This window comes from Stigmatopora argus, chromosome 3 (genome assembly GCF_051989625.1).
Source record: "Stigmatopora argus isolate UIUO_Sarg chromosome 3, RoL_Sarg_1.0, whole genome shotgun sequence".
Classification (NCBI taxonomy): Eukaryota; Metazoa; Chordata; class Actinopteri; order Syngnathiformes; family Syngnathidae; genus Stigmatopora; species Stigmatopora argus.
In genome coordinates, this window is record NC_135389.1 from 10,240,581 (window position 1) to 10,263,034 (window position 22,454).

General features: G+C 36.9%; 3 protein-coding genes and 1 long non-coding RNA gene across 8 annotated transcripts; 2 read left to right on the top strand and 2 right to left on the bottom strand.

Annotated features, from left to right (window-relative positions):
* Positions 1–2,063: 2,063 nt before the first annotated feature.
* LOC144071879 (vesicle transport protein GOT1B-like) lies at positions 2,064–9,325 on the bottom strand. 3 transcript variants are annotated; one of them, XR_013299764.1, is made up of 10 exons: positions 9,123–9,325; positions 8,266–8,357; positions 8,020–8,198; positions 7,859–7,940; positions 7,654–7,686; positions 5,554–5,636; positions 4,382–4,448; positions 4,263–4,308; positions 3,193–3,258; positions 2,064–2,190 (listed from the first exon to the last, which is right to left on the bottom strand). XR_013299764.1 is itself a non-coding variant. In XM_077597355.1 (6 exons), the coding sequence occupies exons 1-6, from the start codon at positions 9,145–9,147 to the stop codon at positions 5,631–5,633; spliced, it is 417 nt and encodes a 138-aa protein (XP_077453481.1). In that variant the 5' UTR covers positions 9,148–9,325; the 3' UTR covers positions 5,274–5,630. The 3 variants fall into 3 exon arrangements, 2 of the variants coding, with proteins under 2 accessions (XP_077453481.1, XP_077453480.1); XM_077597355.1 differs by lacking the exons at positions 2,064–2,190; positions 3,193–3,258; positions 4,263–4,308; positions 4,382–4,448 and having other exon boundaries at positions 5,274–5,636; XM_077597354.1 differs by lacking the exons at positions 2,064–2,190; positions 3,193–3,258; positions 4,263–4,308; positions 4,382–4,448; positions 5,554–5,636 and adding an exon at positions 6,469–6,637.
* Positions 9,326–10,012: 687 nt separating this feature from the next.
* slc35b4 (solute carrier family 35 member B4) lies at positions 10,013–13,787 on the top strand. The gene is made up of 10 exons (XM_077596651.1): positions 10,013–10,258; positions 10,653–10,766; positions 10,871–10,973; positions 11,361–11,410; positions 11,680–11,761; positions 11,898–11,958; positions 12,093–12,202; positions 12,337–12,412; positions 13,136–13,211; positions 13,313–13,787. Exons 1-10 carry the CDS (start codon positions 10,182–10,184, stop codon positions 13,539–13,541), a joined length of 978 nt encoding a protein of 325 aa, XP_077452777.1. The 5' UTR covers positions 10,013–10,181; the 3' UTR covers positions 13,542–13,787.
* Positions 13,788–14,875: 1,088 nt separating this feature from the next.
* Positions 14,876–21,688, top strand: chchd3b (coiled-coil-helix-coiled-coil-helix domain containing 3b). 3 transcript variants are annotated; one of them, XM_077596648.1, is made up of 10 exons: positions 14,876–15,121; positions 15,589–16,336; positions 17,440–17,703; positions 17,770–17,887; positions 18,510–18,690; positions 18,859–18,873; positions 19,834–19,917; positions 20,429–20,499; positions 21,182–21,317; positions 21,388–21,688. In XM_077596648.1, the coding sequence occupies exons 1-10, from the start codon at positions 15,044–15,046 to the stop codon at positions 21,409–21,411; spliced, it is 1,719 nt and encodes a 572-aa protein (XP_077452774.1). In that variant the 5' UTR covers positions 14,876–15,043; the 3' UTR covers positions 21,412–21,688. The 3 variants fall into 3 exon arrangements, with proteins under 3 accessions (XP_077452774.1, XP_077452776.1, XP_077452775.1); XM_077596650.1 differs by having other exon boundaries at positions 17,461–17,703; XM_077596649.1 differs by lacking the exon at positions 18,859–18,873 and having other exon boundaries at positions 14,877–15,121.
* On the bottom strand, positions 15,442–19,906 carry LOC144071486 (uncharacterized). Its single transcript, XR_013299649.1, has 4 exons — positions 19,808–19,906; positions 18,499–18,591; positions 17,747–17,807; positions 15,442–17,649 (listed from the first exon to the last, which is right to left on the bottom strand). It is a non-coding gene; the product is annotated as an uncharacterized LOC144071486 (long non-coding RNA).
* Positions 21,689–22,454: the final 766 nt, after the last annotated feature.

Here is a 22,454-nt window from a genome sequence, read left to right on the forward strand (position 1 = left end):
GTGCAGTGTAGCTATTAGTCATTCCATTTTGGCCATTGATGGAGGAGCATGTAAGCTTTCCAGGCCATGCAGGGCACATTAAGCCAACTGCAGGCAGAATTTACTGGAAAGGCTCAGCTGAGAGTTGTGCACGCTGCAAGAAATATCCAGCGAAAGCACTCGCATACCTCTCTAGAGAGTGGACACGTACAAACCGTCTCACATGCACTCAACGGTTTCATTCAAATTCAATGCAGTGTTCGAACTTGGTTTGGGAGTTGAATTTGTTTGATGACCATACTCCAAATTCAATATTCTGACCCTCAATGAATTATCATTCACTTTAGTTCCTACAAAATAAAACACCAACAACAACGTTGTATCAGTTGCAACGATTTTTCAATGAGAAAAGTAGAACTTGTGTTCATTTTCTAAACCACTTATCCTCACTAGGCTCGCTGGGGGTGCTGGAGCCTATCCCAGCTGACTTCATGCACAAGGCGGGGGACACCCTGAGTTGGTGGCCAGCCAATTGCAGGGTACGAGGAGATGGACAACCAGTGGATGAGTGTTTAGCTCATCGACCTCCCAGTTCTGGGGTTCTGGGTTCAAATCCAGGTCGGTTCTCCTGTTTGGAGTTTGCATGTTGTCTCCGGGCCTGTGTGGATTTTCTGTGGGTACTCCGGTTTCCTCCCACATTCAGGGTCGGCTGATTGGACACTCAAAATTGTCCATAATGTTCGTATGTGTGTGTTGTTTTCTTAAGGGCCTAGTTACCAACTACATTGACATGAAAAACAAATTTCAAGTCTTCGCGACAGATTTCAGTAGAATTCTGGCTGCCATGTCCAATCAATCACGTTCGCAGACCGCATCCATGTTGATCACGACATACCGCCAACAACTAAATAGTCGCTGCAGGGCTTTGGTTATAACACATCGTGACAAACGTGTTATGTACTAACATTTAAACCAGAGGTGGGAAGTAACTATGTACACTTTGTTACTTACTAATTTTGCCTTATCGAGCTATTAAAGTGGAACAGAAGCAGAATTTATATTTCAATGATTTTTTTCCCTTTATTTCGATACAAGTTCACAAACACTGAAGGTGCCATTCAGTAAATCAGGAAATTCCAACGAACAAATTATTCCAAAGGCAGATCATATTTATTTGCATTATCACGCCGCTTGTTTATTCCTGTTGGAGAGACATTTGATTAAAAACTTAACATGTACAGACGCTCCCCTACTTACGAACATTCAACTTACGAACAACGGTACATACGAACATGTCTGCAAATTGCGTTTAAGTCCAAAAATGTTCGCAAGTCCAATTTTGTATTTCGCGTCTTTTTCGGAGTAGTACTTCTTTCCGCCGCTAATACCGACGCCTGGCGCTGTGAGAGCTCAGCTCACCCAGCATCTACCTTCTTCGTTGCAATGCGGAAGTGCGTGAATGTATCTCCAGTGTGCAAAGAACCTTTTTCATTTGTATCATTAAATATCTCATGCATCCAATATTGAATATGGTTGGTAAAAAGCTAAAGGCTTCTATGAGGGAGTTGCAAGGGAGAGGCAAGCCATTTCATTTGAAACGAGTGGCAATAATAACGAAGCTTGATGCGCGTGAGAGTGGTTGAGCGTTGCACATTCAGTACCATTTCTAAACAGAAAGATCGAGCAGCAGGACCCAAATATTGAACATTGCACAAAGTTTGCAAATCAATTGAATGATGCCATACAGTGCTACTGCATCATTTATGATGAAAAAAAGAAGAAAACTGCAATCGTCATTAGGTCGCTTCTTTTGGCCAGTTTCTAATACATAAATCTATCTCTCTCTCTACAGTACTGTACATATTCTCTCCATTTTATTAAATGTTTTTTTTTTTCAGTACAAACCAATGCGTGTTACTTATACAAGCCTTAAACATACAAATGCACTTATATAAACCTTCAATATACTTATATAGGCCTTAAACATAAATTATAATACAAAATATAGCACTAAATCAACTTACAAACAAATTCAACTTATGAACAATCGCTCGGAACCAATTGCGTTCGTAAGTTGAGGAGTGTCTGTACTTGCTTTTTGGCAGTGCAGGGTCACGTTTTTACCTTTACTCATCCTATGCTGTAAGAGTTTCTGGTAAAAAGAGGACACTAACGATGTCAGCAGGAGTCTGTCATGCGGTTTGGTAGTCTCTGTGCAAATAAGAATAAAAATTACTACACCAATCGCCAATAGTGTTATTCTGCTTTTGTGCTATATAAAGTGTAAATTCATGAACAATTAGCAACAGAGCCCAAAAGCAAAAATGGGCAAATTCGGTGATCATTCATAGCTAGTCCTCCAAATTTAACCCTATATAGAAGAACGTATCAACGTATATTTGATACATGAATTCTGAGTAATTTTTAAAGTTTTTTTCTCCCTAATAAAAACTGATATATCATAAAATATAAGATATTATATTTAAAAATGTTGGAATCTTTTTGTTCCGAGACACCATGAAAGTTGAAAGAATTTTAATTTTCTGTTAGTTATTTTGTAGTTGTTTGGGCAGTGAAGTGTTAAATGAATTGGACTTTTATTAACGCCAATGGCATGGAACAGTTAAAGTTAAACATTAAGGGGGAAAAAACGCACCTTTATCGTAAGACTTGGGGCGTAACCAGATTTTGTTTCTGTTTTTATGAATTTTATTTAATAATTTAGTCTGTGTGGACATTGTTTTAATTTACAAATTATATATATATATATATATATATATATATATATATATATATATATATATATATGTCATGTTTAAAAAAATACAATACGTAATCATCAATAACTTCAGATACTAAGAATAAAAGGTTTTAGGCGCTTACAACATTATTGGAAGATTGCTGATTCCTTCATTTCAGTATTGTAAGTGGTAATATGCCAAAATTACTGTGTCGTCAATAAAACATACCTCATTTTTAATCAGATGAATGGGGACCAGTGAGTTTACTCATAAATCAAGGGATCGCTGTATTTGAACTAGCATTTTCTTTGACTTACTTGGTACACTCACTCCTCAAAAAGTATTTCATCACTCAACATCTTTCAATACAGTATAGGCAGGAGGTCTTTATGTATTGCATACTGAAACAAGTCAGATCATTAGCTGAACGCCACATTGGCGTACATTGCAGTAGCACACTCGCCGCCCTCACCCAAGTGCAAGGTGACCTTATCTGCATACGTCTTGCTGCTATTGTGTTCCAGTGAGTGACTTCCCTCTGCAAACAACAACCACTTTTAGACCTTTTTATGACATAGACACAGAATAATCAACAATATGACGCATTTCAATTGTGAAACGTATCACATTCTTTTGTGATATTGACCCTGTTAATAAATACACCTATAAATTACAGAATAAGCACTGTAAAGATCCCCTTGACAAATTAGAATCCTAAATGAGAATTTCAACTATTCTCTTTTTCGGAACCGCTTTATCCTCACTAGGGTTGCGGGGGGTGCTGGAGCATATCCCAGCTGACTTCAGGCCAGAGGCGGGGGAAACCCTGAATTGGTGGTCAGCCAATCGGAGGGCACAAGGAGACAGACAAGCATTCACGCTCATATTCATACCTAGGGGCAATTTAGAGGGTCCAATCAGCCTACCATGCATGTCTTTTGAATGTGGGAGGAAACCGGAGTACCCAGAGAAAACCCACGCAGGCCCGGGGAGCACATGCAAACTCCACACAGATGGACCGACCTGGATTTGAACCCAGGTCCCCCACTGTGAGGCCGATGCTTTCTAAATGAGAATTTGAAGGAGAACATTTGAGAATTTTCTCTCAAGTTTTTTAAGTAGTTATTGAACATTTGTTACCTTTTTTGTAATAAATGCTTTTTATTTCTTGTCTCCGAATCTGTTTTGGGGATCCACCTTCAACAGCTTGGCCGTTTCAAAACAGTTATCTTACAGATGCTATTTTTTAGCTGGTCTTTGTTATGTGTTAAAATTGAGCTCGAGGAGTGTTTTTTTAAATGCAACATGTAATTTTTTATCCATTTTTGGATGACATTAAAGTAGATTTTGTTAAAAAGAGCAACCAGGTGACTCTTAATCCATTTTAATCCGAGTTTAATTTTTTTTTAATTTTTATAACAGGTTTAACTGGAAAGGACAAAAAATATTTTTGGGAAATTTTCAAATTTTGAGTATTGCTAAAGATTCTTAAATCCTCAATTTTTCCATTAACTGTGAAAGATGTCATTTGTTTTTTCTTACGTGTGCCTCTGAGGTATAAAATGGCTTGGGGTGTCCAGTTCCGTCGCTGAGAACAAGAAAATACACATTTAATAAATGCCATTAATGATATCAATGTTGTGTACGTTATGTTCTCCTACCTGATGTGCGCCACAGCACTGAGACGCCAACATCACTATCAGTAACACAGCTATTAAAGTCATCTTGCTGAAATACACGTTTGGACAGTGACATAAAACACCAAAATAAGAAAATAGGAGAAACAATTTAACAGCACAGATTTGAAAATTATGGATTTAGCTGATAGTTACAGGAGATGGGAAATGTTTTCTTTATATGAGGATAATTTCAACCTACCTTCTAGATGGAAATATCTTTTATTTTTATTTTTTTTGTGTGATATTTGAAATATGTTTTTGCATAATAGAAGCTATCATCAAAATAATGGGGGCGACATGAAATATATTACTCATGTATGAATATAGACATTTGTAGTGAATATCTAAATGGATCTATTATTGAATATTTAATTTTTCATATTATGTTTTTTTTTAAATTGAAAATACATTTATCTCAAGCATAAATGCAAATATTTGCAAGGGTTAATATTAAAATAATAGAATAAAACCAGCTTTGCCTGCTTTTGTAATTCATTAACTCTTAAAATGCATACATTTTCATATAAATTTGACATTTCAACAAAACAGTATCAAAGAAATTGTTTTAATTTTCCTCAGTATAACACGAGCAGTTGGTTTTGAAAAAAATGAAACATGAAAAATAACAGCAACAAGTATATTTATATATTTTTTAAAATCTTACCAGTATGTAAAGATCTAGTACTTGTACTCTCCCTCTTGCTCGCTGCTCGTGAAAATGAAGAAAAAAGCAGCCAATTTGCGTTTATGAAGGCAAATTAAGGAGTTGACGTCACAACTGGACATTTGTTGACATGTTTGACAGAAGCTGTGAAAACTGACCTGCCTCATTAATCACACACATTTGTGAGGTCTGTGGGGAGGTCAAGAAGGAATATAGTACAAATACTTAGTTACCTTATTGAGTTTTTTATATTTATTTCCTGGATTTTAAAAAGTAGTGTTTTTTTTCATCTAAACCTTGGCAAAAAAATTGACGAAATGACAGCTATGAAGGGACATCTAAATAGAATGCTGAATTAAAAGCTGTGTTTGTCTCCATCTGTTTGTTCTCGTCAATTAGACAGTGAAGAAAACAATTTCTGTGATGACGACCGTGATATTTCTGAAGGATGAATATATATTTCCTCTCATTTAGAGCTTCATTAGTGTACCTTGCTTTTTGTGAGTCACACATTAAGATGAGTTTAACCGCAAAATGGATCAGTCAGTGACTTCAGCTCAAATGACTTCAGTCCTAGGAAATAAAAAATGGATTTATGTTTTAGGAGAGACACAGGAAAATACATTTTTAATTGAATTTGGACTTCTTTCTCTTTTAAAATCCTAGGACACTTACATTATAAAACCATTCTGATGTTTTTATATTGTATATATGCATACATATATATGCATATATATATATATATATATATATATATATATATATATATATATATGCATATATATTATTTATATATATATATGCATATATTCATATATATTTATATATATATATATACATATACATACATATAGACATATACAAGGATAGCATATATCTGCTGCTGATTACACTTACATTATAAAACCAGTCTGATGTTCTTATATTGTATATATGCATACATATATATGCATATATATATATATATATATATATATATATATATATATATATATATATATATATATATAATTTATATATATGCATATATTCATATATATATTTATATATATATATATACATATAGACATGTACAAGGATAGCATATATCTGCTGCTGATTACAACTAAACACACTTGATCACAGGTGTCAAAGTGGCAGCCCAGGGGCCAAATCTGGCCCGCCGCATCATTTTGTGCGGCCCGGGAACCATGAGTGCCGATTTTCTGTTTTAGGATCAAATTAAAATGAAGAGTATAGATGTATATTAATTTTCATGATTTTCCCCCTTTTAAATCAATAATTGTAATTTTTTTAATCAAATTTTTCTGTGTTTTTAGTTCAAAAATCCTTTTGTAAAATCTAAAAATATATTTAAAAAAAGGTAAAATAAACTGTTTTAGAGCTATAAAAAACGGAATATTCAGGGCTTTTAATCCAGTTGTTTTAATTCATTTATTAAAAAAAATCTAAATATATTTTTTAAATGGTCCGGCCCACATGAAATCGAGTTGACGTTAACGCGGCCCGCGAACCAACCCGAGTCTGACACCCCTGCACTAGATCGTTACTTCTGAATTCAGCCACATTTCACGCTGAAAGGAAGAAAATACATTATTAAGAATACAGAACGGATATTTCTAAAAAAAAAAAAAAAACTGACACTTTATTTTACGAGTAACAGTAACATTGTCATAATTGCATCATACGACTGCAATCTGAAGACTTGTACAGTATTTCAACAACAGTGTAACATTTTGCTCACAGTCCAATAAGAAAAAACAAACCAATATTGGTACAGTCATTTCTCGTCTTGCACGATGCACTCGTGTATTATACGTAAAATAAAAATCACTCTTTCAAAGCTTAATTTTTTTTGGACCCATACATAACACATGTCCGGTATTCAGGCACTTATTTTTTTGGTGTTAATAAATGTCTCTTTCTAAGCAAACAGTTTCGGAAGACAATACTCAATTTTTGTCCGGGATAGTCGCCATTTCTTAACCAAGAGAGTGGTAATGTCATGGTAATATGTATATAGTATATAAATTTGTAACTTTAAACATCATGGGTGCAACTTTCTAAATAAATGCAAAAAAAAACTACCACTAAGAATTAGGCTTAACGATACAAAAATGTAATGAAAAGGAAATACTTATTTCAAATAAAATCTGTAAATAAATGAATCTGTGGGTCCCAAACCGTAAATGTGCAAAAGTTCATTGTATTCCGTCACAATGAAGAGAAATATGTAACACATTTTCTTAATTTTGCAAGTTGTCATGAATAATGTGCTGGACACACACTTATATATATATATATATATATATATATATATATATATATATATATATATATATATATATATATATATATATATATATATATATAAGATAAGAAAGAACAAGCAATGCTTTTCGGGGGAAACTTTCAGAATTTTGTACAGATCAATCCGGGTGCCCTAGCAAGGTTCAGTCCAGAAAAAAACAAGCAAAATGTTTTCTTACATATTTAAAAATGAGGAATGTTTTTGGATGTGCAGGATCAGTCCCAGATTGGCAATCTCAAAATAAATAGTAGCTCAAAAATGCGTTTTCTGATGTCATACCATGTTGTTGCTCTCGCCAATTTCATCCACCAACTGAAAGAGAAAAAGGGACAAAGGTCAATAAAGACTTTATGATGGGGACGTGTCTTGGAAAAAGGAGTATGGAGCGAGGGTCTATCAGTGATGGGCAGCCACAGGGTCTCACTTAACTCGTCTTTTACATACAAACTGTCAAGGTTAGTTTGATGTAGCTCGGGATACCTACAGTCCTGATCCCTGGTAAACTGAGCAGAGAGCCGAGCGCCGGGATTCGTCGGATAAAACCCACAGCCACCGGGAAGAATCCCCTGTCAGAACCAGAGAAGCAAAGTCTGAGAAGAGTTTACGCGGAAATAGATGAAAATCTTGTCAGTGTTTAAAATTGACCGAAATAAAAGGAAGAAGCCGTAAATCTCAAGAAGCACGCCAATGATGGGCCAGCCGATCAGAACGACAAACACTCCTCCCAGGAAGAAGCTGGTGGCTTTGGCTTTGTGCCGCTGGAAGAAGAATCGGAATGTTCGCTCGAGGCCGATGACAAAAGACAAACCTGCGACGAAGAGAATCTGAAGAAGGCAAAAGTAGAAGATGAGGAAGCTGTTGTATGAATCGGGAACTTTCAAATCAACTCACATTTCCAATGGCCAAAAGAGCTTTATCAAAAAAGAGCATCATTCCAAAAATCAGGAAAAACACCCCGAATCCTGTCAGCCCCATTCCGATTTCTGCAAGAAAACAGTGACAATATGTTCAAGAAAGGACATGACAAATTATGTGTGACAACGACAAACCCAGACATATACCACATCAATGCTATTTCTATTCGCCCATCGACAGGATTTCTCATTATCTGTTAGCATTAAGGTAAGAGGACTATTTTAACCAAAATGATATGATTTGCATGAAAATAACTCCTGTTTAATTCAACTGCCAGTTTTACAGTAAACCTCCACTGTATTTGACAAATAAATCGCTTAAACCAAACATATTTTAATAATATTTTACCCTTTTTTCAACCTTCTAATATTTACAGAAAATGCTGCAGCACCCCAGAAACACTCGTGAAGAAAAGCGACACTGATAATGATTAAAAAAATAAAAAAATAAAAAAATGCCACTTAACCCTAACCAGTTGTGAGTCTGCAACAAACCCCTGACAATCAATAGGATTTTTCTGTGAATAAAATATTACAAATAATCTAAAAGAGTACAAAAACAAATAACATAACAAACATAAATTATTTAAGAATTTCTTTTAAACCAAACAAGCATTTTTCTCCTCAAACCATCGAATAAATATCCCAGATAAACCGATATATATTTGTTAAATATGTAATATTCATAGCGCGGCCTCGTTTACTTCCGCGTTTGCAGTGATGTCACGAGTCTTTCAGCCAATAGCGTTTCAGTAAACTATACACTAATGCAGGGCTAACCGGCTTCCACGCCAAAATACAAAAACAAAGAAGCGCGAAAGCAACGACTCTTACTTTGCGAGTCTGTGAGCGAAATCATGATGGCCACGGCTGGCGTGTGTATTTTAGTTAAAGAGGCTCCAGGCGAATTCAAGCCCGTGGCTACTTGACGTTGGCGGGGATTAAACTGTTGATTCCTCGGGCATAGGTTGGGGAGAAACTAGCTGCAAGCTAACGAGCTGACGCGTTCCGTGACGCCACGTCCTCGTGTCCAAAGATCGTCTATTTTGGCCAAATCGATGCTCCTGCTATAGTATATAATACTATGAGTTCATCCAGTCCACTGGGCAATATTTTATGATACTATTGTTTATTGTTCCTTTATGTAAATCAGTCAAAGTTAAAACTAGTTTATCGAGTTGGTAAAAAAAATAATAATGATAATAAGAATGATTATGATTGTAGTAATTATAATTATAATGATAATAATAGTAGTAATAATAATGATAATGATAATAATAGTAGCAAAAATAATGTTAATGATAATAACAATGATAATGATTGTAGTAATAATAATGATAATGATAGTAGTAGTAGTAATAATAATGATAATGATAGTAGTAATAATAATGATAATAATAATATAACAATACTAATAATAATAAAGTCTGAATAATTGCCACGGTATAAGGTTTGTTCCAAAATGACTGCCTCTGAATTTTTACATTTATTTCCATAAATGTCATTTCTATGGAGAAATCCCACATGCATAAACAGAGTGAATGTCTGGGCCAAACAGAATGCGCAGTTTAAAAGAAATATAATTTTTTGCAACATTTTTTTACTGTTCTCCCCAATGTTTAGACTTTTTTTTACAAAAATGACGACATTTTAAAGTATAACAAATGACCAGAAAATTGCCACACAAAAATATAATTGTGGGGGGAAAAAGAACTACAACTCCCATAAGCATTGGGGGACCCGGAAACGCGTATTCCTTGACGGGTTCAGTAGAATATTTAAAAGCAATCTGACAGCCGCTGAAGTGGAGTTAAATGCGAGCTTGTCAATGATCATGACTTTATTAACCCGTCACTTTTAAAGCTTGCAATCGACCCGTGCAATCGGACCGCCATGGGTACCGTTTTTGCCATTATTCTTGTGTTTCTTGGGTGTTGTAGCAATGTGGTGACCCTGGAGCTGCTTGTCAGGTTAGTGACACGCAAACAAGTAAGGACTTCTTGCATTTTAGATGCCATGCAGCACATTAGTGAAGCGTTCGATTACATATACAATGCAAGTGGTACCTCGATTTAAGAGTTGTATTTCTTTCATCACCAAGCTCTTAACTCAATCTATGTAATTAGAAAAGAAAAAATGCGCTGTATCATAGGATAATTGATTCAACATTAAATAACCATTGCAGAACGTCATCGATAATCAAATTAACTGCCAGTTATTTTGATTGCGATTCATTTACGTGTGATTTCAATTTTTCAAAATCCTTGAAATTTTAACATTCCAAAAGAAAATATTCTCTTATTTATTGTCATCCTCCGTGAAAGCAAATTATTTTTTTTATTTGATCTGTTTTATTGTCTTCAGAGAATTCCCAGGATCTGGCAACATTGTCACATTCGCACAGTTTGTTTTCATTGCATTGGAGGGATTCATTTTTGAAACACGGTTTGGTACCAAGAAGCCTGTCATCGCCATCAAGTAAGCAATTTAAAACATAAAATTTCATTGAATTGAATATTGAACAACAATTTTGGGCCATAATGTCGTTTGGGTCCTAATTTTATTGGCATCTTTCCTTAAAGGAACTATGTGATCATGGTGACCATGTTCTTCACGGTCAGCGTGGTCAACAACTACGCTCTCAACTTCAACATCGCCATGCCGCTACACATGATCTTCAGATCGGTAAGAAATCCCAGATAGATAGAAATGGAAATGATGGAAACAATTGTTGAATAGAATACAAATAAGATGAAGATAATCATAATTAAAAATCAAAAAATGCATTAGCAGATGAGATGCCAATACAGGTGATAAGTCACCTTTCAACATGGTTACAAAACATATATTTATATCTAAAATGTATTTTCCTGTGTCTGTATTCTCACCCTCTTGTTACTGTGACAATGAAATTTCCCAAATACGGGATGAATAACGTTATCTAATCTAATCTAAAGGAGTAATGTTGATCAATCGGTTCAACTTCTTAGACAAACAATATAAAAAGACTTCGGTTGTCATAATATACCACCTTGAAGTGCCAATATTGTGTGATGTGTTGTGGTTTTGCAGGGATCTCTCATTGCCAACATGATCCTGGGTATCATCATCTTGAAGAAACGGTCCGCATCGCTTAAACTTTCTCCCTCTCGCTGCCTACCGTATTTTCACGGCTATAAGGCGCACTTAAAAGTCTTAAATTTTCTCCGAAATAGACAGGGCGCCTTATAATCCAGTGTGCTTTATAAATGGGGAAAAAAAAGTGTCATTCATTGAGGGTGCGCCTTATAATGCGGTGCGCCTTATAGTCGTGAAAATACGGTACCAAATATCTCTCAGAGCTCTAATCAAGCTACTTGAACTAATACTGTGTCTTTTGGTCTTTCGGCAGGTATCCACCCAGCAAATATTTGTCCATTGCTTTAGTTTCTGCTGGCATCTTCATCTGCACTATCATGTCGGCAAAGCAAGTGGTGAGACAGTCACTCAGTTTACACTGCAAAGTTCCATCTAATGCAAATTATTTTTAAGTGATCATTTGGTGTCTTGTGTAAAAAAAGAAATATATATGTACCACAGAAATATGGGCTGTTTATTTTATTTTTGCAGAATATGGATAACGAGGGTTCAGAAGAGCAAGGATTTTATGTCTTCATGCGCTGGCTTATAGGTAAGTAGACAAGCCACAGTGGAACTCAAAGGGCAACAGAAATGGAAAAAAACAGCCACTGATAACTGCAAAAAACTGTAAACTAGGATACTCGTAACACAAAGTTCCACAGTACATCCTCATTGTCTTTTCAGGAATTGCCATGTTGACGTTTGCTCTGCTCATGTCAGCGCGGATGGGAATTTTCCAGGAGACCTTGTACAAGAAGTTTGGAAAACACTCAAAAGAGGCTCTATTTTATAACGTGAGTAGTTCGTCAAATTTTGCATACAGTTATGAAACTGGTATGTTTTTTTCAGTTTGTTTTGAGGGACAACACAATCCCTATTGGGTTTATCTTAATTCCAGTCTTTTTTTGTGAATGTGTGTCCCTTGCAGCATTTTCTTCCACTGCCGGGCTTCCTGCTCCTCTCCACAGACATCTACAACCACTGTGTCCACTTCAGTCATAGCAGTGAGTCATATTTATGGACAGGATCATAAAATTTCAGCCCCCGAGAGATAAAAAAAAAAAAAAATTGATTGCTGTCAGTGGTAGCCAAAGAGCTAAGATATGAGAGGTCACGAGATCTATGAATCAAAACAAAAATGTATATAAATAAATCCCTTAAATTCCAGAGCAAAATACATATAGGCTATACTTATATGAATTTTTCATTCTTTAGTCAATGTATTCCTTTTTTTAAGTTTACTTTTTTTTAATGTTTTCTTTTTAGAATTGATTAGATCTTTTTTTATTACTCTTGGCCCCTTTTTTTGTCTTTTTTCCCACCAAAATTGATTCTTCAAGTAATTGTTTCATTTAATTTGAGATTCTATAGGAAAAAAATGATTTATTGCGTGCAAGCAACACTAAAACTATTATTTTAGGTCAAATGGGTGCTGTAAAATGTTGCCTCGTGGGCCACAATTGGCCTTTTGGCCTAAAGTCTGAAACCTCTGTCCTATATGAAAATATGGGGAGAATCACAATTTGGATTTATGTTAACATGTAGTCATATGTGAAAATGCTGCACTAAAGAGACCATTAAGCAGGAGAAAAAATAGCCCTTCAAAACAAATGCATTGACACACATAGCATAACATTTATCAGCAAAGATATTGCTGTAAACGCACTGAACTATAACGACTGAAATGTGACCTGTGAAAAAGAAAATGATCACAATTTATTTTCCAGCCCCCGTGCTGGTTCCTGTCATTCAAATGAACGTTCCGATTATGTGGGTCTACCTGTTCATCAACGTCATCACACAGTATCCTTTTATGTTTATTCTCAGGATCCTTGATGCAAATGCAAAAATCGGTTTTGTTTTTCTTTTCCTCACGCTGTTACCCTTAACCAACCACCCCTAAGGTACGTGTGCATCCGTGGAGTGTTCATCCTGACCACCGAATGTGCCTCGCTCACCGTCACTCTGGTGGTGACTCTGAGGAAGTTCCTGAGCCTTATTTTCTCCATCCTATACTTCCAAAACCCCTTCACACCGTGGCATTGGGTGGGCACAGCTGTGGTTTTCATGGGCACGCTAATCTACACCGAAGTCTTGAGCGGCATCACCGCGGCAAAGAAGAAGGCCGAGTGACCATGGCTGCTGTGGACATTTTTAGATTTTAGACTAGCCACCATCTGGTGGTATTTTTACTGTACTTAAGTAGATTTCTCAGACAGTTGTACTTGAGTATTTATTTTTGACCCCTGTTTACCTTTATTCTGTACATTTTAAAATGTGTACTTTCTATTGCTGACAGTGATCAAACAGAACAGTGCCCATTAGTCATCAGGATCATAAGTTTGTCTTGATAACATATAAATCAATCCAGCAATTGAATACATGTGACATTTATTGTGTGTGTGTGTATATATATATATATGTATATGTATGTATGTATATATATATACACATGTGTATATATGTGTGTATATATATGTGTGTATATATATGTGTGTATATATATACATGTGTATATATGTGTGTGTATATATATACATGTGTATATATGTGTGTATATATATACATGTGTATATATGTGTGTATATATATACATGTGTATATATGTGTGTATATATATATACATGTGTATATATGTGTGTGTATATATATGTATATGTATGTGTATATATATATATGTATGTATGTGTATAAATATACATGTATATGTATGTATGTGTATATATGTGTGTATATATATATATATACATGTGTATATATGTGTGTATATATATACATGTGTATATATGTGTGTATATATATATACATGTGTATATATGTGTGTATATATATATACATGTGTATATATGTGTTTTTATATGTGTGTATATATATACATGTGTGTATATATGTGTGTATATATATATATACATGTGTGTATATATGTGTGTATATATATATATACATGTGTGTATATATGTGTGTATATATATATATACATGTGTGTATATATGTGTGTATATATATATATACATGTGTGTATATATGTGTGTATATATATATATACATGTGTGTATATATGTGTGTATATATATATATACATGTGTGTATATATGTGTGTGTATATATATATATACATGTGTGTATATATGTGTATATGTGTATATATATATACACATGTGTGTATATATATATACATGTGTATATGTGTGTATATATATACATGTGTATATGTGTATATGTATATATGTGTGTGTGTATATATGTTTTTTTGTTTGATTGTTTGTTTTGATAACAGCTCTAAATAAATTGATTTAAAGCAAAAGGTCTTCAGGACACGATGTTCTCAATCACTTCGGGCGGAAGAACAAAAGACCAATCAGGAGGTACAACATTGATTGACATGAGTCTTTAACCAATGGAGCTCCTCTTTCAAATTACTATGTACACGGAGTTCTCTTCCGGGCGCAATGGTTGGAGCACCAATGAGAACGCACAAGGTTGAGTTACGTTTCTTACCAACCAATGGGAATCGACATTACTCTTTCTCAGCTGCATGGGGAGACGGGCGGATATTTTTGCTTGATTTGGATTTTTGGACGTGCAAAGTGTTTGGATTTACAAAACAACATTCGTGGAGATCAAATTGTGGTTTCATGGGTGGAAACAGCCCGAGTCATCTCCATCCTGCTGATGGGGAATTTGCAGGCCTCACTTTGGTGGAGGGCATTCGGGTGAGTGGGAAGCCTTATAAATTGGTTCATTAAGCGTCAATTCGTCTTCAGCTTCATTTACATATATCGAAAGGTATTCATACCTGTATATTAACGATTGTAATTATTAATTTACCTCAAATTGCTTTTTGTGCGGCAGTGTGACCCTGGAGGGACACTGGGGTACAGGGTTGAAGCTAATTATAGAGGGAGTTACATATACACTAGGTTTGAAAAAAAAATACATCAGCAACCATGTTAAAAATACTTTATTGCTATAGTACTTTTTACATGGAGAACAAATACATCTCATTCTCGAAATGTAACAATATACATATGTGAATCTTATTAATCAAACACAAAAGGAGGAGGAGTCACAAAGTTCCTCCTGCGTGCATAAAATACTCACACGTATAGTGTGTTCAACTTAGTTGGTTTATTTTGAAATGGAGCAATAATAAAGCTTGTCACCTTATGTGTGTTGTCAGTTGTCAGACAGAGTCATCAAACGAATGAGACAGAAACTGATCAATCCTTGGTCACCATCTCCGAGTCTTCCACTTCATGCTGACTCCACCACTGGCACCACTACAACACCTATTGTCCCGTCTCCCTCTGTGAAGCAGCCTTTTCCTCCTGGTTTCAGTACTGGCTCACCACCTCCTCCTCAAGAAGCAACTACTGCACGCGGGTGCCCACCTTCTCGTGTCACCTTTCACTCCCCTACTTCACCCGAAGAACATGCACCTGCGCCTCCAACTGAGCCCGCTCCTCCTCCAGCTGTAGACTCCTGTCTACTACCTCCAGCAGAGCCCAATAAAATTCCTCTTCCCCCTGTAAATCCTGGACATCCAGTTGTTCCTGCTTCACCTCCTCCTCTACCTACAATATCTGTCCTTGTACCTCCAACTGAACCGATTCTACCTCCTTCTCCTGTCCAGCCAGTTCCTCCATCGAAGCCTCCTCCTCTTGTGGAAACAGTACCAGTACATCCAGAACTATCTACACCTCATCCACCATGTGTTGTGCCCGTTCTTCTACCTCCAGCGGAGCCTTCTTCACCTCCTCCTGTAGAGCCATTTCTTCCATCTAAGCCTGCTACACCTCCAACAGTGGATATTGCATCTTCAAACACAGCACAGCATGCTCCATCTATTAATCCACCTGTAGCACACATTTGTCAGCCTCCATCTGTGCCAAGTACACTTCCTCCTCCTCCTGTGGTGCAAACTTCAGGTGAGCCTGCTACGTCTTGATTAGAGATTAGGCATGGGTTGTTAACCAGTTTGAAGATACAGTCATAACTCTACTTACAAAATTAATTGGTTCCAGAACTTTTTTCCTAACTTGAAAATTTCATAAGTAGAGCAGTACTGTATATGTAAATTCTCAAATTCGTTCCACGGTCCTCACACAGTCCACGCAGGCCCAAGGAGAACATGCAAACTCCACACAGATGGAAATGACTTGGATTTGAACCCAGGACCCCAGAGCTGTGAGGCCAACCCGCTAACCACTCGCTCGACCGGGCCACACATGTCCCAAAACTGAAACGGGTTATTTTTGGAGTCTACACACTGCAGACTGTAATACAATTGGCCGCTTGCAAACTAGCCTTAATCAGGTCCGATCACCATTTGGTTACCCTGACAAACAAAACAAAAAAAATAATAATTTAGTGGAAAACTAATTTGGCACTGAAATCCGGCTGCTTTTTACCATTTGGTAGTTATTCCACCTAAAATAATGCATAAGGGAATGCCTCGAATTGTTTAGCAATTCTGGTTGTGACATCACAACCAGAATTGGTGTTCATTTCTAGCTTTCTAGTCCCGGGCTAGCTAGTACATGTTAACAAAGTGACAAAACAGTCACACAGCAAAACAAAGGAAATAAAAACTATGGATAGCAGACTGGAAAAAAAATTCAGCCTTTTCTGCATGTGAAATAATATTCTGTTTGGAAATGTGTAGTTGGTAAAGGAAGACTATTTGGAATATAATTTTCTTATTAAGACTTTTCTGTCATTTTTGTCCAAAAAATGCTCTGCTCTCATTTTAAAGTCACTTGCTACCGTATTTAATAGGACTTTTAATAAGCCATGTGCCGGTGCCAGATAGGGTAAAAGAAAGGTGAATCTGGACTAAAGACAAGCAAAATGGATGCAGTTTTATTCCTCCCTTTGTTCTAAATATTGATGAACATTTTCTTGTGTTGTTTTTTCCAATGATTGTTATGACTTCAAAGCTAAAACAGTGATTGTATTGTTCACTCGGTTTTCATTTTATTATGTTTTAACTTTAATTCAAGGGGTACTCACTGTCTTTTTACACCTGTAGACTCCGTTCTTCTCCATCCAGCTGAACCTCTGACTCCACCACCTTGTCCATCACATTTGGAGTCCGTTCTTCTCGCTCCTGTACACCCACCGTCTCCACCACTTTGTTCTGGTGAGGACCTGGCTGTGGTGGCGCCAACCCATGAGGCAACCGGCAAAAGTATTCCACCACCACCTGCGCAGGAGCCAGCCGCCACCTCGCTGCTGTTACCTGATGCGGAGGAAGAAGTCGGCGCGTTTGTCTCAGCGGCGCCCTCTGCGGCTGGTGAGCATTCCACCGTCTTATAGTTCACAACAGCTTTACTTACATTACTGATTTTGTTTCCAAAAGCTGCCTCGGTGGTGAACCTGGAAGATTTTGAGAAGGACCTGAGGCAGAAAATCAAGGAAGAGATGGAGAGAGAGTTACAGGGGGCGACGGAGCGCAGGAGGGCGGAGCTACAGCTGCAGTAATTGAATTTAATTGAATTGGGGTGGCCCAGCAGATGAGTGGTTAGCGCGCCGGCCTTACAGCGGGAGTCCTGGGTTCAAATCCAAGTCGGTCCATCTGTGTGGACTTTGCATGTTCTCCCCGGGCCTGCGGGGGTTTTCTCCGGGTACTCTGGTTTCCTCCCACATTCTGAAGACATGCATGGTAGGCTGATTGGACACTCTAAATTGCCCCTAGGTATGGGTGTGAGTGTGAATGTTTTTTTTTCTCCTTGTGCCCTGCGATTGCCTGTCCACCAATTCAGGGTGTACCTCGCCTCTGGCCCGGAGTCAGCTGGGATAGGCTCCAGCACCCCCGTGATCCCAATGAGGATAAAGCGGTTCAGAAAATGAGATGAATTGAATTAAATGGAATGATTTTATTGTCATTATACAAGTATAATGAGATTTAAAGCTGAACATAGTAGCATACAATTCTGCTTTTCATATTGGTTTTCAGTTCAGTAAAATGTTTTGAAGTTTTATTTATGTTCAAGAAAATATTCCAATTCTACATAATTGAACAATAAGTTTTAACAGCGTTAGATTACTCTTTTAGAGCAACTGGTGGTACTAGCATTTGTGTTTGTACCTGTTTTGTAGGCTGAAAGCGATGCAGGCGGAGACCCATGCGGCAGCCGAATCATGGGCTGCGGTTGAAGTAGCAGCGCGGGTGAAAGCGGCACTGAAAGCAGACGAGCCGGCGCACGCGGCCAACATTAGCAAAGCCATCGCCAAGGAGCGCCACAGGACGGAAGACGAGCGGCTGACGATGCAGCTTTACGTAAGCCCACACGCACGCCAGTCTAGAATAAGGAATAAGGTTGTCTTGTATATACCTTAATGGATTACTCCAAAATGCATCATTGACAATCCAGACACAAGCCAAAGATTTTGTTTTTGTCCTGTCTTACCCTCCCTTTTTTTCTCTTTCGCCCTGCTCCCATCTCAGTGGATGGAGATGAAGGTAGGATGGCAGAGAAGCAACAATGTGCTTATAATTTGATTTCAACCTGGACTATCCAAACTAACGGATCATCCCGTCGTTCTTTGGTTGCTATTGACAGCGATAGACGCACAATCCAATTTGACTGTCAAAACGGATCAGATGTCTATTGCCGTTATTGGTTGTGTTTTTATTTTAAAAAATTACTAACTACCTCAACGTACCTGGGCTGTCTAGGAGTGAATTAATGAGACGTTTCTTGAGGAATTAACTATACAATTTAATTTCTTCCCAAGTTTTTACCCTAATTGGCTTAAACTGTGAACTCCTGTTTATGGATTTGGGCACCTTAAAATAAATTTCCATATTAAATAAAAAACTAACACCTTTACTCGTGCATGTATACACATTTACATTTGGAAAAAAAACCTGTTTTTTTTTTCATGTATATTTGTTGATTTCTAATTTTGTTATCTCCCCTTTGAAGAAATAAAAACAAAGCTTGTGTTTACGCGGGGAAAACTAAAGATTCAAGCTGTTTATTGGTCATGTACTATTCTAAAAGCCATAACTACACAAGGGATTAATTAAATATATTTAAACACAACTGTGTAAACAATCATACGAGTTTGTTAGCTTAATGCTAGCTAGTTATGTTTGCCTCCTGTCACAAAGGTCACTTAGTCTCCAAATACAGTGTGATTGCTTCAGGCTCTTTATTGCTCACCTCTTAAACTTTATGAATGAAAAATGAGAAGATTAAGTATATTTAAACACATAACTGTTCAACTAATCACTAATTTCACCTCATGTCATAAATACGTTAGCTTCATGCTAACTAAGCTTGTCTCCCGTATAACATAGTTGGTTCAAGTTACCACTGCACTTTCTCAATGCTTAAGTTCAGTGGTAGTTATATTTTTGTTACCATAGTAACTACTTACTACTAACTTACATTGTAACTAATTTTGACTGGTGCAGGCTCACCAATTGGAGGAGAAGGAGAAAGCCCTCAAGGAACGAGACGCTCTTTACAAAGAACGCATTGCCAAACTTCAAGTAAAGGTAAGTCTTTGGAAATGCAATATTCGTGTTTGGCCACTCGAGGGCGCTATCCTTTAGAAATAGCATTTTTGTGGTCAGCCAACCACAGCCACATAATAGGAAAAAATGTACATACACTGGTACTTTGACTGACTAGTTTTGTCATTCCGTGAGCAAGCTCTTATTTTAATGTATTTATAAATCAAAGAGATGTTTCCTCATTGAAATGAATTGAAACAAAAAAAAATATTACAATATGTAGTATTCGTTTGTTAGACTTCTGGGGCGTAAAATCGGAAATTATACGTTTTATGACTCATTTTCTATTGCATTTGCTTCTTTACTTTTTGTCCTATTCGTGAAACTAGACTGATTAGGCAACCCTAATTTCTCAACTTTTTTTTAACGAACAGAGCAAATAGAAAATCAACAAAATGAATTGGGCTACTCCACTTTACATCCCCTTTAAAGTTGTATTGTCTCTGATTTGGTTATTTTACTCTGTTTTGATTGTAACCTTTAATGTTCTCAGTGCACCCAGTTCTACAAAACGACTGCTGAGAGTTTCCAGAAAGGCAAAGAGGACGCACACCGGCGATTTGCGTGAGGATCCATTCAGTAATACACGTTTGCAGATATTGGTGTACATTTCTACAACATTAGGCACAAAGCTCCAAAATAGAGAGCCCAATTGGAAAAACTATATCGCCCTCTCCTAGATTGAAATCATATTTTAAGTGATGAAATCACACTTTTCACTTAGTGTTTACATTTTAGAATTCTTTAGCGCCTCTTCTCATTCAGCAAAATCACCATCACTTTAGAACAGGGGTAGGGAACCTATGGCTGAAGAGCCATATGTGGCTCTTTCCATTGGTGCATATGGCTCTCCACTAAAACCTGTGAGGTAAAATTTGGAAATCACTGGTGAGAGACCTGAGTCCCAAACGCACTAATAGAAAGCGTCACTGTGGCGTTGAGACTACCTCTACCACCAATTGAACCATAATTTAGTTTTTTATTACTCTTCTGTGTGCATGATTCCATGGACACTGATTTATTATGACAATGTTGTCAAAAGAATTCAGAGGCTTTTTGTAGTACATCAAAAGTGGTGAAATAACCCAAAAAAACATTTTCATGTACTATTTGTTTTCAATTCTGAGAATGTCTCTCAAGAAATAACATCAGGAAATATGAATTGTTTATGGCAAAAAGGTTCCCTACCCCTACTTTAGAAGATGTGGAGATCTGTAATATATTTCAATCAAATCCTTTTTCTTAGGCGCTTCAACATCCAGCCAGTTTGTGGAGATATGCAGAGTCAAGTGTTGAAATGTTACCAAGAGAATCCAGGAAAAAGTCTGTCCTGCTCCAGAATTGCCTCTGCATACATGCAGTGTGTGGAGCAAGCCAAGAAAGTAGGAATAATCTGCCATTTAACATTTATTGCAAAAGAATTACCATAACCCTGTTTTCTTTCTTCTACAGAGTCAACCGAGCACTGCAGGTTAAACATCATCGTTATTATTAAGAGTTCTACATCTCTGAGTTTGGGAACATTAATGAGGGTAACATGTCACACTCTTTAGTTTCTTTACATTACGCACAATGCAACTTGTTGCCCAATTGTGCCCAACCTATGTGAGGAAGGTATTTTAAAAGCTTGGTATTTCATTTAACAGGCACTTGATATTCTTCTGTAGAACTTTCTCGCCATACTTTGTGTATGTTATACAATTTGTGCCTTGAAAATGGGACTGGTCTCTCAATAAACTGTTTCACAAGACAATTATTGCTTTTAGGATTTGTGGGTGGGTGGGATCGAATAAATGTTCAATTTATCCATTTGCTGTACGTATTGTCTATCCTCATTTGAATTATTTGTGTGTGCTAGAAAAACAAAATTCACACGTTTGTTGAAGAAGGATGAAAACTAGTACAGACGCTCCCCTACTTACGAACATTCAACTTACGAACAACGGTACATACGAACATGTCTGCAAATTGCGTTTAAGTCGAAAAATGTTCGTAAATTCGATTTTGTATTTTTTTCCGAGTAGTGCTTCTTTCCGCCGCTAATACCGACGCCTGGCGCTGTGAGGGCTCAGCTCACCCAGCATCTACCTTCTTCGTTGCAATGCGGAAGTGCGTGAACGTATCTCCAGTGGGCAAAGAACCTTTTTCATTTGTATCATTAAATATCTCGTGCATCCATTATTGAATATGGTTGGTAAAAAGCGAAAGGCTTCTATTGAGGGAGTTGCAAGGAAGAGGCAAGCCATTTCATTTGAAACGAGTGGCAATAATAACGAAGCTTGATGCGCGTGAGAGTGGTGAGCGTTTCACGGGCATACCATACAACTTGTCAGTACCATTTATAAACAGAAAGATCGAGCAGCAGGACCCAAATATTGGACGTTGCACAAAGTTTGCAAATCAATTGAATGATGCCATACAGTGCTACCACATCATTTATGATGAAAAAAAGAAGAAAACTGTGCAATCGTCCTTAGATCGCTTCTTTCGGCCAGTTTCTAATACATAAATCTCTCTCT

Coding starts and splice junctions, on each gene's coding strand:
- LOC144071879 (XM_077597354.1), bottom strand. CDS start 9,147: ATGATTTCGCTCACAGACTCGCAAA. Junction 7,941..8,019: donor GGCTTCTTCCTTTTATTTCG/GTCAATTTTAAA, acceptor TGGTTCTGACAG/GGGATTCTTCCCGGTGGCTG. Junction 7,687..7,858: donor GTTTACCAGGGATCAGGACT/GTAGGTATCCCG, acceptor TTTCTCTTTCAG/TTGGTGGATGAAATTGGCGA.
- slc35b4 (XM_077596651.1), top strand. CDS start 10,182: ATGGGTACCGTTTTTGCCATTATTCTTGTGTTTCTTGGGTGTTGTAGC. Junction 11,762..11,897: donor TCATGTCGGCAAAGCAAGTG/GTGAGACAGTCA, acceptor TTATTTTTGCAG/AATATGGATAACGAGGGTTC. Junction 12,203..12,336: donor AAGAGGCTCTATTTTATAAC/GTGAGTAGTTCG, acceptor TGTCCCTTGCAG/CATTTTCTTCCACTGCCGGG.
- chchd3b (XM_077596648.1), top strand. CDS start 15,044: ATGGGTGGAAACAGCCCGAGTCATCTCCATCCTGCTGATGGGGAATTT. Junction 15,122..15,588: donor CTTTGGTGGAGGGCATTCGG/GTGAGTGGGAAG, acceptor GTGTGTTGTCAG/TTGTCAGACAGAGTCATCAA. Junction 17,704..17,769: donor AGCGGCGCCCTCTGCGGCTG/GTGAGCATTCCA, acceptor TGTTTCCAAAAG/CTGCCTCGGTGGTGAACCTG.